General features: G+C 40.9%; 1 protein-coding gene across 6 annotated transcripts in view; it reads right to left on the bottom strand.

The window, feature by feature from the left end:
* TCF12 (transcription factor 12) overlaps positions 1-16,354 on the bottom strand; it is a 141,891-nt gene that overhangs the window by 21,992 nt on the left and 103,545 nt on the right. For all 6 annotated transcript variants that reach the window (XM_060282400.1, XM_035131798.2, XM_035131797.2 and 3 more), the window contains 5 exons: positions 15,376-15,515; positions 13,478-13,625; positions 9,694-9,758; positions 6,697-6,775; positions 892-965 (listed from right to left, as the gene is read on the bottom strand). In XM_060282400.1, the coding sequence (XP_060138383.1) occupies positions 892-965; positions 6,697-6,775; positions 9,694-9,758; positions 13,478-13,625; positions 15,376-15,515 (506 nt within the window). The remainder of the gene's footprint in view (positions 1-891; positions 966-6,696; positions 6,776-9,693; positions 9,759-13,477; positions 13,626-15,375; positions 15,516-16,354) is intronic.

Raw genomic sequence — 16,354 nt, forward strand, 5'->3', positions numbered from 1 at the left:
ACCTAATCACTTTGATTATCCATGCCCAAATCTATATTATTCTTGTTGAGATAAGTGCTCTGTAGATACGGCAGGTGTTAAAGAAATATCAGCGATGGAAGTCATAGCAACAGCGAAGGAAAGTTAGAATCCATCATCTCTATACCAATTTCCATATCAAATTATGAAACACTTATTTCCTAAATAAAGAGTTATCATACTTTTTTGTAGCAAGATGAGCAAGACATATTTTAATACTTTTCATAGAAACACAGAATAGTAGAAATGGAAGGAACTCCAAGGGCCATCATCTAGTCCAGGGGTGGCCAACTCTGAAGAGACTGCGATCTACTCACAGAGTTAAAAGTTGTTAAGCTTTTTTTTAGGGAGGAGGAAAGCCCCATTTTTAGGGGTTCGTGTCAAAGTTGTTGAGATTTTTTAGGAAGGAGGAAGACCCATTTTTTAGGGGTTCAGGTCAGAGTTGTTGAGCTTTTCTGAGGTAGGAGGAAAGCCCTCTTTTGGGGGATGAAGGGCTAAAATGTTGAGCATTTTTAGGGGAGCCAAAGTTGTTGAGCTTCTTTAGGAGGAGCCAGTGATCTACACAGATGTTCAGTGATCTACCGGTAGATCACGATCAACCTGTTGGATGTGCCTGATCTAGTCTAATCCCCTGCAATGCAGGAATCTCAACACACAGTCTCTCATCCAATTTGAAATCATACCAGACCCTGCTTAGCTTTGCAAATGTGCTAGCAGTTTTACTGCTGCACCAGTAGTTCCATTGTTATGACAGTTTCATAGTCAAACATTGAAGACAAAAAAAATGCAATAATTTTTTTTAAAAAGAATTTATTAAAATTAAAGTGCTATCTTTTGGCAATGAAGCCATATCTAGCTTTAAATAATTCTTACCAAAGAGTGCAGAGAATTTTCATAGTTTGGAGAGGAAGGGGCTTGTCCTCCAGTCCTTGACCACTGACTGGCACCTGTCAAAATCAACCAGAAGAAATTATGATGCAGGCAGGAGAAACAGAAAACAAAAACGGCAATTTACTGTAGTAAAGTGAAGTTCCACATCATTTGTAACACAAGACTTATTTGCTTCTAAAACTTGAGCTTTGGGAAGGACTGTAGCTCAGTGGCAGAGCACATGCTTTGCATGTACAAGATCCCAGGTTCAATCCCCAATGGGATCTCCAGGTAGAGCTTGGAAATCCTCCTTCCTGAAAACATGGAAAGCTGTTGCTGGTTTGAGTACACAATACTGTGTGCTAGATGACCTAGAGGTCTAATTCTGTATAAGGCAGCTTCCTATGTCCTAGAAATCTATCACAGATGCTGGGAGTTTCCTAGATAGTATGGTAGTTTCCCAAGAGAGACAAATATGCACCAACACAAATGTTATTTACTTATTTAGAAAACAATGGATGCTGCCCATCGAGAGGGAGGGGGGAAATCTTAGGGCAGTTTACAATAAAATAATAAAAGCAGATGGGGAAGCAATGAATATTCTAGTGCAGTTAGCAACTGAACATCTAGTGATGTTTCCCAAATGCTGGATACTCTTTGCCAGGGGTCAGCAAACTTTTTCAGCAGGGGGCCGGTCCACTGTCCCCCAGACCTTGTGGGGGGCCGGACTGTATTTTTTAAATTTTTTTGAATGAATTCCTATGCCCCACAAATAACCCAGAGATGCATATTAAATAAAAGGACACATTCTACTCATGTAAAAACATGCTGATTACCGGACCGTCCGTGGGCCGGATTTAGAAGGCGATTGGGCCGCATCCGGCCCCCGGGCCTTAGTTTGGGGACCCTGCTCTTTGCTATGACCCGAAATCGAGGCAGATGAAATAACCTCCTGAGAGCCTAACATGGAATAAGATCAGATTGGCATGAAATCATGAGTTCCTTTAATGAGCATGAATTAATTTAAATGAATGCAGCACTCAAAGCCAACATATTACATCAGAAAAGTTATGACTGACAAGTCCGACACTATGCCGAAAACAGGAATCCTATGTAGAAATGAGCCTTGTCAAAAGACTCCCCCTTGCACCACTTTCTTAGTGGTGGCTGGAAGCCATGTTAAGGAGGATGCTACAGAATCCTCAGGACTCCGCAACTGAAGCCTTCTGAATAAATGAAACAAAAACATTTTCTACCCAGACCCTGGAAAACTTCTCAACAAGAGAGATTCTCTCCTCTGTCTAACTTGTTTAATCACTGCCTCATTTTTATAGCCATAACACCATTTTGGGGAAAGACAGGCAATAGAATATATTACACTCCACACCTATTATAGATCAGGATTATTGTTAGGCTTCAGCATAACAGACACCAGCTCTCTTGTGTGGACATTTCACCAAGCAGCAAATGCAATACAGAGATTGCTATAACGTTTTGGTTTGTTTTTGTTTTTTGTATAAATTGTATGAACTATATACTTTAAGTTACATCATCCTGCCATTAGTTCTAATTCCTTGTTAAATAACAAATTTAAGTAAATTGGGCTTTCGTAAGTATTCTCTGTGTGTTGAACAGCTGTTCAACATTTACTTGGCAGCTGAGGCCCTATGGAAGCAATAGTATCCACTAAGAATGATGCAGCTGCCAAGAGTCCTTCTCCACACTTCTTACAAGCAACTCACAAGACTTCTTTAGAGTATTTTGTTTTAAGGGCACAATAATGTAACACCCACAGCATTCTCTCTTCTCTTTCCAGAACACAGCAGCAAGGAGTAGAAATTAAACACACACACACAGACTTCACAGAAACACTTTTTCAAAGGAAACTCAAGCTTTGTGCAGCATTATTAAAAGCAATCTCACTACCTTGTGTGTTGTTTATGCAAGGTTTTCCTGAAATGCCTCTAAATTCAAACAGGAATAGTACTAAGTGTTAGTCCTACTCAGGGTAGATCCACCGAACATGACTAAATTAGGTTAATTCCAATGAGTCTACTCTGAGTAGGACTAAGTTGAAGATAATATCGATTTTTGTAAGTTACTTCATTATAGAGCAATTTTAAGCAGCCAATTAACTAAAAAGTAGTACGACTCGTGCAACACGTTGGTGACAAATATTCATACAATAAATTCAAAAGTGATTATACATGATTTATCAGTCTTGTGAGAGAAATCCTTACAAAATGCCAGAGAGTATGGTATACATATCAAATAGGAACACCTTAGCCTCATAAGAAAACTTAAAAGGAATGCAACTGAGGAGAACGACTATAGAAAAGCAGCTGGGCAACTAAATAGAGCTTTAACTAATCGGGACTATCCTAATAATGTGTTACAGGAAGTGTTGAGACGCGCAAATAATCTAAACAGGAATGATTTACTTAAACCACGATCCGACCATAGTAATACAAAATCTACATGTCTTGTCACGGCTTTGGACTATACACCTTTGGCCAGCCATATGAAAAACATTATAAATAAACACTGGCACATAATCGAGGACATCCCTGGCTGTACAGATCCTCCCCTTTTGGGTTTGAGGAAACCAATTAGTTAGAGCTGATTGCCTTGAATTACCAACTATCAAAACAAGAGGCAACTTCAGATGTGCCAATTGCAATATGTGCACCTATAGCTTACAAGTCAAGGAAATCAAGAGTGTACATATGTGTTTTGCATTTACAATCAATTCAATAATTACTTGTAATTCTAAAAATGTCTACGCTGTCCATGCGATAAGATGTACACAGAAAACACGACGCATGCTCTAAAATTGCGCATAGGCGAGCACAGGTCGAGAATCTGCAATAAGGTTATGGAGGCTCCTTTAACACAACATTACCTCAAAATGAAACACAATGACACTGATTTACTATTTTTTGGGGGGGGATCTGGCAATTTGCCCCCAGGAAGTACAGTAAACAAGACAAGAAGCAAGATTAATATTTTTATTCAAAACATTACAGCCGATGGGACTGAACTCTGAATTTGACCTTTCAGTGTTTATTTAACTACAGTCATGGTAATTGAAATCTAACATGGTGTAAGTACTAGCAGTATCTTCTTTATCCTTTCCATCATCCTCTCCTACACTTCCTCATCACTAGGTTAACATCCAACACCTGCTGAGGAACCAATAATGAAATACTGTATTTATACCCGTAATAAAACAGGGTAACTTTGCTAAGCAAACCAGTCTCTTAAACTTAAGCCAAGAAAATGTATCTTCAATTATATATAAGTATGTATTTATAATTCTTTGTAGCAAATGTAATATTTTGTACAACGTATTTTTACTTTATATCTATCTTGTATTTACTTTGCATGTTCTGTGTATATAATCAAATGTTTAGAAGTGCATTAAGTTGATCCTAATAAGATTTTGTTTGAATTATCATTAGTTAATATCAATACACGTATCAATGCTTCGAGATTAGACTACTAAAGAAGCCTGGAAAACCACCTAGGGAGTAGGCTATCAGCCAGCCTCAGCAAACGGGCCCCACTGGGGGCGAAACAGCGGCCTTCTAATTACTCGGACTGCTAGGGCAAAACAGGTACAAAACGCCGGCACCCTGTCTACAACTCCACCACCACCCCACAGCTAGTGTGAACAACATCAAACTTACCTCTTGCTTAAATCTTTATGAACCCAATTAAAAAACAAAGATAACATAAAACTGAGTTAGGCACTTGGATAAATCTAATTAAATTAGATATTATAAGTTCATCTTGGTTTGAGTAGTTTGTAAATCTCTGTGGCATTTTGTAAGGATTTCTCTCACAAGACTGATAAATCATGTATACTGTAATCACTTTTGAATTTATTGTATGAATATTTGTTGCCAACGTATTGCATGAGTCGTACTACTTCTATCGGCAGCACAGATTACATTTTTTTCCCAATGAACTAAAAAGTAGCTAAATATGCTACCCTATGCATGCTGACTCAAAAGTAAATCCCATTGAATTAAATGTTTACTCTCAACTAAGCGTGTTTAGCATTGTAGCCCCAAGGTCTTTAAAATGTAGGTGTTTCTATTATCAAAAACAGCCATTATGATAGTTATATATTGATTTTGCTTCATTTAATTAAGATTAGGGAAACTGTGAAAGAACAAATCATGCTCTAGTTATCTCCCGCTTGGACTACTGCAATGCATTCTATGTGGGGCTACCTTTGAAGGTGACCCGGAAACTACAACTAATCCAGAATGCAGCAGCTAGACTGGTGACTGGGAGCGGCCGCCAAGACCATATAACACCGGTCTTGAAAGACCTACATTGGCTCCCAATATGTTTCCGAGCGCAATTCAAAGTGTTGGTGCTGACCTTTAAAGCCCTAAACAGCATCGGCCCAGTATACCGGAAGGGACATCTCCACCCCCACCGTTCTGCCCAGACACTGAGGTCCAGCGCCGAGGGCCTTCTGGCGGTTCCCTCACTGCGAGAAGCCAAGTTACAGGGAACCAGGCAGAGGGCCTTCTCGGTAGTGGTGCCCACCCTGTGGAATGCCCTCCCATCAGATGTTAAAGAGATAAACAACTACATGACATTCAGAAAACATCTGAAGGCAGCCTTGTTTAAGGAAGTTTTTAATGTGTGATATTTTAATGTATTTTAATCCCCGTTGGAAGCCACCCAGAGTGGCTGGGGAAACCCAGCTGGATGGGCAGGGTATAAATAATAAATTATTATTGTTATTATTACAAACAAACAAAAACCCATCAGCATAGAATCTATCAAGTCAAACTACCTAGGGTGAAACCAAAACCCTAAAAAGCAAGGTTGTTGCAAAGGCCCCATGGTGGTAAGTTATGACTGGGCCTCTTACAGTCTGGCTGAGCATGGCAGATCTCTGGGCTCTCCTTGTGAGGCTTGCATCTATCAGCAGAGAAACCAAATTAGCTGACAGCCTGTCGGAAATTTGGCAGACTGTGTATCTCTGTGAAACCAGACTGCAACATCCAAATTTCTCTTAAGAAATAAACATATATCCATCCTTAAGGATATGCAGAATACACTAATGGGTAATCTAATCAGGAAGTCATTAACTAAAAGCTGTGAGTAGGGTTGGGTGATCTCAGCTTTTCAACATTGCAGTACCAGCCAAACATCGTGGTCTCCAGACCGTGATGTTGAAAAAACAAGCTGCATTGGCCTCTGCCCACAAGGTGCTGGGTGAAACTGCTGCGGCTCTCACTGCAGGAGCTGAGGCGGTTTCACCCCAGAGCCTCGCGTGCTGGGACAAAGCAGCTTGTTTGCATGGCTCAACTGGGGCGCAGGAGGGCTCCCAATCCCCAGCTGAGCCAATCTCAGTGTTACCCCCGCTTGCACACAATCCGGTGCTGGGCTGGGGGTTCCTTTAACTGCTCGGCTGAGGGGAGCGGCAACAGCGCTCCCCTCAGCTGAGCACTTTCACGGAGCCCCCACCTCTTCGCCAGCTCATGCAGATCGGGGGCTCGGTAAATCTGTTCAGCTCAGGCAAGCCTCAGCTGAGCAGTTTAAAGATGCAGAGGGAGGAACAAGCTGTATCGGTACTGTATGAGGGCAGAGTGGGATGGCGGTTACAACTCAGCGTGAGGAGTCAAGTCTTGACTTCCTCCAGCGGCACTGCTAGCAGAGGGACACAGGAGCAGCGGTGGTTTCACCAGTGATATAGCTGAGTGAAGCTGCCATTGCAGTCTGCTCCTCATACTGGTCCTGGGTGATATATCACCCAGGCCTAGCTGTGAGAGGTGACCTTACCTGTGAGAGGTGATGGTGATCCAACAGGTGTTGAAGGATTTGAAGGGAAACTACTGCTAGTGTGGTCAGGAGAATAAATCTAAAGGAGAAAAGGCACAAATGCAGTAATTTGAACTAATTAATATACATTAGCAAACTGTCAATACATACAAGGTCATAGTTTCTGTTTAAACATTTCTGAAGGAAATAAAATGGTTAGAAAGCATGTATTGATATATCGCCCAGCCCTAGCGTGCAACTGATTCTTGCACAGTGAAGTGAATAACCAGTTGTTAAGTTGCACCATAGCTCTCATTCACTGAGACAGTCAGAATTTTCTAGTGCCATTGTTCGAAACTCCCATTGTTCTAGGCCAGGCATCCCCAAACTGCAGCCCTCCAGATGTTTTGGCCTACAACTCCCATGAACCCTAGCTAACAGGGATGATGGGGATTGTAGTCTAAAACATCTGGAGGGCCGAAGTTTGGGGATGCCTGTTCTCGGCACATTTTACAAAGGACCAGACCATGTGAAAAATGAACATAATATTTTAGCTGCAGTTCATTCATTTTCAGCTTTGTATTCTTGTTGTTAAAAAAGCGCACATAGACATTCCGTTGTTGCACCCATAAACTAGGTTCAAGGTGTCATTTAGCTCCTAGCTTTCATATCTTAGTTCATACCTCTGTCTAGTCAATCAATCAATCGATTGATACCTCTGTCTAGTGCATAGTGCCCTGCAAGTTTCAGATGCATAATACTCACTTTATAGTCTTTCTAATAAGCATCTAAGAAACTTGGGAAGGCAGAACAAAGCCTAATATAACCACAATCTGAACAGACATGATGCTTTTTTAAAAAAGAAAGAAAGAAAGAAAGAAAGAAAGAAAGAAAGAAAGAAAGAAAGAAAGAAAGAAAGAAAGAAAGAAAGAAAATGTATATTTTCAAAAGATCACAGTTAAGAGACCAATATTTCTTATGCAAGTGAGGGCTGCTACTTTTGCTGCTGAAGACCAATGAGGAGGAATTTTCTGGGGCATTCTGCTGCTAACATGTTTTCTTGCAACAAATAAGAGCCCTCTTTTGATTAGTCATGGTCCATTCTAACCAGTGGGGTGCCAATATGCCTGGCCAAATGAAAAGCCCTCCATACAAAGCCAGAGCCTGCAGCACCAAGCCTTGGAGCTGTTAGCACACTGTTTGAAAACACTTCAGAGTACATTTCAGTTAAGCTTTGTCATGCTAATGTCACTGGGCCTCAAGCAACAAAAGCCATTCAGGAATTACTTGGAAAAGTCAACTTCCAAACATTTTCTCTTCCTTTGTTCAAGGACTACTGGCCATTTAGCTATCTAAGCGGCACAAAGGCTGTTCCCCCCTGGTTTGGAGGTAGGAATCAAAACACAGGTTCTGACAAAGAGATCTGATATAATCAACGAAGTTAAACAGCTCTCCACTTTGATCTCCTTTAAATTAAAGACCAAGTGTTTTGATTTGGCATTAAGCACTGAAATAAACCAGATGTTTCTCCTGCCATATAACCCTCCATGGGCACAATCTTAAAAAGGTTATTGTTTGGCAAATGTTCAGGGAAACACATTACAAATGGCACAAATACCCAGATTTTCTTTGCTTTCTATCCACACTGGTTCATTATCCAAACCAATGTATAATCCGTTGGGCTTTGGGAACTTTGTGTAAATACTTTCATGTACAATTCTCTTTCTTGCCTACTCTGAGATTAAGACCACAATTATCCAGGCTTAAACCTAAAATAAAAGAACCTTTGCAAACGTATTATCTGGCCTTACATGTTTAATCACATAGTGGTCTGTATGGTCTTTAATACTTAAACTGAGGAAGAATGTTGTATCTTCTGATGATTCACACATGAAAGGCTTTTGTTTTTTAAATGATGCACACCACCAGAATTTTACAATTAGACACTCTTTTTGTTGCTACTAACAATATTCAGAAGCTAGAAAAAAAGAAGCAGGTTCACAATTTCAAGATTTAACTACTTCATAGTGCTATGAACCAGGTTAAAAAGAAAACTCAAGAACAAACACACCGCGATCCCTTTATATTACTATCTACTTCCTGAAGAGCAATAGAAAGTATAGCTTGCATGACATTCTGTTTGAGTCAATGGGAGCAGGTGGATAAATACTAGAATTCCAAGTGTGCAGACTTTAGCATGAACTGTTGGATGAGATGGAATGCATCACCATCAGCTATGACAGAAATGGTTTATGGAATGACCTACACAGGATGACAGATCTAAGTTACCACGACAACTGAAGTCCACCCTTCAGTTACACATACTTCTTCTGTCATCCAAACATCCTGTCCTCTGTCCAACTGCCTAACAATACAAGCTAAGGTTACTTCGGGGGTCTGGGTTAGGGTTAGGAACTTGGCCTACTCCCTCCCGTTTTTCCCCCCAGAGGGCCTTGTTAGCAAAATTGGTAGCTGGGCACGGATCAAATTCTGACCAACCCAAGCAAAAATGGCCTCTGTCAGAATAGTTACCTTTAATGTGGCTCTGCAATAGGCAAGGCAATAATAACTCTCAACAAGTGAATTGCTCATGACGTTGGCCCTCCAGACCCTTGACACGGCTAATAACACAGTATTTCTCCTTGATGCCAGGTTAGGTAGAGAGTATCCACACCAGAAGAACCTTCAACAGACTTCTGCTGACCTAATTCTCCTTCTAGCAAATACTTTCCCCTGACCAGCTATGTCTATTTATTTATTAAATTTATATCCCACTTCCCACCCAAAGGAGCCCAGGACAGCAAACAACAGGAGATAAAACAATGAAAACAAATTTAAACAATTCCAATACTAATGCAGAATAAGAAAGATATCCACTTCAAATGCTTGCTGGAAGAGGAAGGACAATAGAGATGGCGGCAGGCTAATATTCAACGCATATGCCTGATATAAACAAAGGACAAGAACTTGCATGCAGCCTAAATTATTCCAGCAAGTGCTTCAGATAGTATTGCTTACAGATGCCAAGGCTTTTCCAAGAGCATCCCCAGTCTGTGAGCTTCCGGCAGCATTGCCTCTGTTGACTGTAAAGAAAACACAATGTGAATGTTAATTTAATGCAGAAGATAATTGTGGTATGCTGCTATTTAATACTGATACTCTCTCAAAAGGATTACGATGATTTAAAAAGCAAAAATCTGGGGAAGACCAGAAGGGAAAATTGGATTCACTGGTGGTACAGTGGTACAGGTGTGTGGGTGGTGGTACTTCTCAGTGGTACAGGTGTGTGGGAGTCTTAATATTTGGGAACATACCTCATCTTAGTTGTGTTAGGTAGGTTTAGGCTGTAAATATACCAAGATAAGGGGTGGGGAGCTTTCCTTACCTATACACAAAACCCCAATAGGATTGACAAACTTTAGAATAGTTATAAAAGCCACAAGACTGTGTCAGCAAGTGAAAAACCATGAAGAGGACAGGACACATGGTCATCCCCAGGACTATTTAAGTTAGCCTATAACCCAGAGCCAGGTCAGTTCAAACTTGGGTATTATCTTCACTGTTATGGGGGATCAGGTGGCCTCCACCATCCTGATTCTACTGAGAACAGAAATTCAAATGCAAGACCAATCTTTCCTTTCTCCAGTGGTGCAGGCTTCATATCTGGAATATACTCAATCCTTTAGCTAGGTAGAGAGCTACGTTCTTCCAATTATTAGGAGCCAGTCTTTGCAACATTTTCCTCCCAAATGCAGAATTGTAGACAATATACCTTTTAATGTGGGGCTACCTTTGAAGGTGACTCGGAAACTACAACTAATCCAGAATGCGGCAGCTAGACTGGTGACTGGGAGCGGCCGCCAAGACCACATAACTTGAAAGATCTACATTGGCTCCCAGTACGTTTCCGAGCACAGTTCGTGTTGGTGCTGACCTTTAAAGCCCTAAATGGCCTCGGTCCAGTATACCTGAAGGAGCGTCTCCACCTCCATCGTTCTGCCCGGACACTGAGGTCCAGCATTGAGGGCCTTCTGGCGGTTCCCTCATTGCGAGAAGCCAAGTTGCAGGGAACTAGGCAGAGGGCCTTCTCGGTGGTGGCGCCCGCCCTGTGGAACGCCCTCCCATCAGATGTCAAAGAGAAAAACAACTACCAGACTTTTAGAAGACATCTGAAGGCAGCCCTGTTTAAGGAGGCTTTTAATGTTTAATAGATCACTGTGTTTTATTTTTCTGTTGGAAGCCGCCCAGAGTGGCTGGGGAAACCCAGCCAGATGGGCGGGGTATAAATAATAAATTATTATTATTATTATTATTATTATTATTATTATTATTATTTGCTTTATACTTGTATGTAGTGCTAGCACCATGTAGTGAACACTGTCCAATAGCATTGCATACTCAATCAGATTAAAATTTGCAGGAGACTGGAGCTGTAGACATAATACCATCTGAGTAACATCACTCAGAAAGACAGAAAAACCAATGTCAGTGTAGTGAAAGAAGCAAAGATCACCAGTGTTGAAGAAATGATTCTTCAACATCAGTTTCATTGTACTGGTCATGCTGTTCAGATGCCTGATTATTGTCTTCCAAAGCAACTACTCTACTCCTAATTTAAGAATGGAAAGCGTAATGTCGGTGGTCAACAAAAGAGGTTTAAAGATGCTCTCAAGGAAAATCTAAAAATGTAGTATCAGCACTGATAAATGGGAAACACCGGCCTGTAAGCAGTCCAATTGGAGAACAGCCTTTCCTAAAGGTGTCATGGACTTTGAAGAAGCATGAACTCAGGGCGAAAAGGAGAAACAGCAAACCCTCACCGTGATCAATTCCCACCCGGAAACCCATGTCCCCACTGTGGAAGGACGTGTGGATCCAGATTTGGCCTCCACAGTCACATACGGACTCACTGTTAAGACTGTATTCATGGAAGACAATCTTACTCAGCTATGAGGGATTGCCAAAGGAGAAGAGTAATTTAACCTCCACTGCAGTTGTTGTTCAACACCAGACTGCTAATAGCTGAGCACTGCACAACATTTCAGAATGAAGCTGTCAAGAATGCTGCTGACAAAGAAACCCTTTGTGTAAATCACCTTTGGGGAATGTGTTTGTATAAATTACTGTTTGGGAATCTCTGAATCTCCCACCACCAGATTATCTAGAACCAACACACTGGAGATGAATCAGCGTATAGGGAAGATGTTCAAAAAGTCTCAGCATGGTGCCTAGAGAACAACTTGCACCTAAATATCAGCAAGACAAATGAGATGGTGTTGGACTTTCGGAGGAAGAGAGGGGAACCAGCCCCGCTGTATATCAGGAGGGGCTGTGTGGAGAGAGTCTCTTCCTTTAAATTCCTGGGAGTTCACATTAGTGAAGACCTCACTTGGAAATTCAATACAACCCAGGTGGTTAGGAAGGCCCAACAGAGACTCCATTTCCTCAGGGTCTTGCGTAAGAACAATGTCAAACAAAAATTGATGATCTCTTTCTTCCGGTCAACAATAGAAATTGTCCTTTCATACTGTATTACAGTGTAGTACGCTGGTTTGACAGCCACAGACAGGAAGTCCCTACAGAGGGTGGTGAATACAGCACATGATATCATGGGCTGTCCCCTGAGTTTACTAGATGACATCGCAGGAGACCACTGCCTCAGGAGAGCAAGGAAAATTCTCAGGGACGACTCACACCCTGGTCAGCACCTCTTTAATCTCCTACCTTCGGGCAGGAGATACAGAAGTATAGTCAGCCGCAACAACAGGTTAAAGAACAGTTTTTATCCGTGGGCTGTTGGGCTGCTGAATGGAAAAAAATAGTGGTGCAATTGACTTCTGACAAGCACACAGAGTGCGAACAAGACTGGGTGTATGTGTGTGGGGGAGGGGGAGGGAGCTCGTTTAATTTCACTGCACACAGGTGGTGTAGTGACAATAAAGGTTTATTTATTATTATGCTTGTGAGTTCAACAATGAGACCTGCAATACAGCCCAAAGAGGTCTCTAACTCCTTCTTTAAATCTACTCGAGCTGCCTTAAGCACCATTTGGTAAAAAGGTGAGATACAAATTTAACAAATAAACATTTTAATGCATTTATCACAGAAGTTCTGTAATAAAACAAGTGTATTCACCAAGTTGGTCTACAATCTGACATTACAAAAAAAAATCCTCCAAATTGGGCACAGGCAGCCACCGTTTCAGGAGTGTCTGACATGTGGGCAACTGTGCACACATGCATCATACCAAACTAGGAAGTGACCAAAAAACATGACAAAAACGTAACGAAAAGGGGTGGGATGAGGACTTTGCAGGCTTTTTCAATGGTGTTTAAACTATATGCAATTTTACTTAAATGTGCAGTGTGCTGGAACGTAACCCCCACTTAAATAGGGAGTTTTCTGTACTTTAGAAATAATTAAAAGAAATAATTAAACAATTGATGTGGGCATCACCTTTAAGATCCATACATTAGATTCTTGAATGAAACCATTAGCAGGGGAAAAAATAAGTTTTGGCTGGGTTCTCTGGGTGAAAAACAAAGTAATGAATTGGAAGCCCAGTTCTCACTTTGTATAATAATTAGCCCAGCACTAGAAAGTACTCCACACTACCAAATATATCCACCCACCCATCCCGCCCTGGAACCATCTCTTCAGGCAAATTCCAGTAGTCAGCACTGACAATACTGTAACCCCAAACGATGCAACAAAAGCTTGTGAAATTACACATTCACTTTTACACTCCACATGGACTAGCCATAATCTTCCCATGATGTTTTAGGGATTCAAAAAATCTCACCCAGTATGTTGTTGTTATCCGATCCATTGACAGGTGGAGTGTGTGAGGCAACATACGATGAACTGCTGGTACTGCCCCGGTGGAAACTAGACATTGGAGGAAGACTGGTGTTTATATCCGATGGTGAGACTGAATGTGGGGGATAGCTCTAGGAAAAAGCAGAAAACGGGGATCACAACCGAAATATGTGCCTTAGTTAGTATTAACAAAATACAAAGTAAACCAGAACATGCAAGTTAAGAAAGTCAGAACTGTCTATCTAAAACAGACCAAAGTTTCTCTAGCTCGGGAGTGGCTACCATGTGTCATGAATATCAAGATTCTATCCTTAGCTATTAGGGCTAACAGCCACAGATGGATTGAGAGACAATTCAGATACAATGCTTCCTACTAAGTGAATGAGCCTTAAGATTATGTGGTCTCCACCCCTTCCTAAGCAATGATGAGGTGAAGTCTAAAAACTTCCACTGCTGGCTGTAAATTAACCCCAGCTCCTCACTGGTTGCATTCAGATTATAAAAATCTTATGGTTTAAATCTGCCTTCTGTCTCCCAACTTGTTTGAAAGCCATTAACCACAGTTCCCAGACAGGACATAATGGGAGAATATGGTGAACTGCAGCTTTCTGGCTTGTTGTACTACTCACACAAAATGAGGAGTGAAATGGCTTCATGAGGGTGGCTGAAGTTTATGCCTGAATTTTGGGAACTGTGGTATAGAAACAGCCAAGATCTGAAACTATGGTTTGAGCCTGGCATGGCTCTAACAAAGCACCTTGAGATAAGAGGAAGCTGAGGTTATATTAAAACTGGAAGCAAAAGCTTCCAATCTCCTCCTCCTCCTCCTCCTATCAAGGAGATAATATCAGCAAGTATATCTGGGATCTTTTGTTCCTACATTTATTACTTGGTACTTATTTATTCTGAATTACACCTGCCATTCTGTTAGCCGGTCACCCACTCTGGAGAGAACCCTTTGGTCTGCTTCTGAATGATATATTTGTCTGTCTTATTATAAATACCCTGCACTCCAGATCATTTATGGAAAAGTTAAACAACACCAATAAATAAAAGATCAATAAATATAAAATTAATGGGGGGTATCATTGCTTACATCCCTTTAATGTGAAAACTCTTGGTAGAATCTAAGCCACTGCTTCCTGCCTATTTTAATATAAGTTAAAGGCTCCTCAGACAAATTGCTATCACCCAGTATAAGAATGTGCAGGAAGACTGAAGAAAGTGAGAGAAAACTTACAATATTAACAAACAGCTTCCCCAAAGGTTAAACTATTATTTATTTCAAGTATTTATATGCTGCTTTTAATAAGAAAAGATCACAAATCAGTTTACAAAGAAATAGCAAAATAGGAGTATGTGCAATATTAAAAATGAAATACAGTATGGAAAACATCAAAACCCATAAAATAATACCATACATACAACGTCAACCTCCATAACATAGAATTATATTCATTCAATAAACTTACTCAATATCCTGTTAGTTTTTCCTTTCTGTATTACAGCAACATACAAGAACCTAAGAAGCTTTTTAAAAAGTGAACACTTTTGTCTTTTTGTGCAGATTAAAAAATTTTCATGCTTGGCTATCATAGATCAATCAACCAAAGGTTTAAATGACAATTTACTTATACCCATAATCCAGCAAAACCAGTCTCTTAAAGGATAGGAAACTTTAACAACTGTGATATTAAAAAAATCCTTCAGTAGCACCTTAAAGACCAACTGAGTTTTTATTTTGGTATAGTTGGTCTTTAAGGTGCTACTGAAGGAATTTTTTTATTTTGCTTTGACTCAGACCAACACGGCTACCTACCTGTAATTTTAACAACTGTGTTTCAACTGACCATACTGAAAGATCAAGAGTTACTGTCTTACCAAGCGGTCATGTGTGTGTCGACTGCCATAACTGCCGGACTGTGACATGTGAGAGGAGGAACTTTCTAGCATTCCACCAAAGGCAGGCTGGCTCATTCCATTGGAAGGGCTCCAAAGGTCTGAAGCACTGTGAGTCCCATCTTTATTTGTAATAAAAACAAAATAGAAAAAGAATGATCTTAGGTTAGTAAAACAGCACATGCTGTACCAGCACTTCATTGCTAATGTCATGTACATATTATACCCTAGCTAAAAAAAATTCCAAGTCAGTGGAGGCTGGTCCACTGGGGCTACTGGGGCACAGCCCCCTCACTGAAAAAGTCAATTTTAAAAAATCCTCAAAATCTCAAAGGCACACACTCTTTCCTGTCCCACACATATTTTGTGCTTCCTTGTATTTAGAGGCACTCGTGTCAATCTCCTGTTCCCTGGTCAATCAGCTCTCTGCATCACTCAGTCAATCCTAATCCAAAAACATAGCTATGGCAAGAAGAGAGGGAACTCATAACTGTGATGTATGTCGCTACAACCTCCTGTTTAGAGTATAGCATGTGAGGCAAATGGAGAAAAATTCAGAAAGTGTAACTAGTAGGCAGATTGCTATTGCTGTCTGCACAGAATTTAGAATGTCAATTTCACACAAGCTCAATTTGTTGCCCGTTTCCGAACCAAATTGTGCTGGTCTTCTGCTTTCAAGCTGGGTCTGAGAGGACCTTCTCAATTATGTAACCTCTTCCCTGTCACCCATGAGAGGTCTAGTGGCAGCAGTTTACTACAAGTGCCTACTGCAGTATTAGTGGCAGTAGTCCTGAGGGCTTTTCCTACTAAACTCGGAACCCACTGAACCATCTCCCCACAAGAAACCTGTCAGAGCCAGGAGGCTGGTCTGCTTAAGCAAGCCTTGTAACCTTTTTTCACTCAGAATGGCTGAATCTGCAGCCCAGAGCCTGCAGTTGCTACTTGTCTCCATTCTTTTTCT

Source organism: Zootoca vivipara, chromosome 14, assembly GCF_963506605.1.
Source record: "Zootoca vivipara chromosome 14, rZooViv1.1, whole genome shotgun sequence".
Classification (NCBI taxonomy): Eukaryota; Metazoa; Chordata; class Lepidosauria; order Squamata; family Lacertidae; genus Zootoca; species Zootoca vivipara.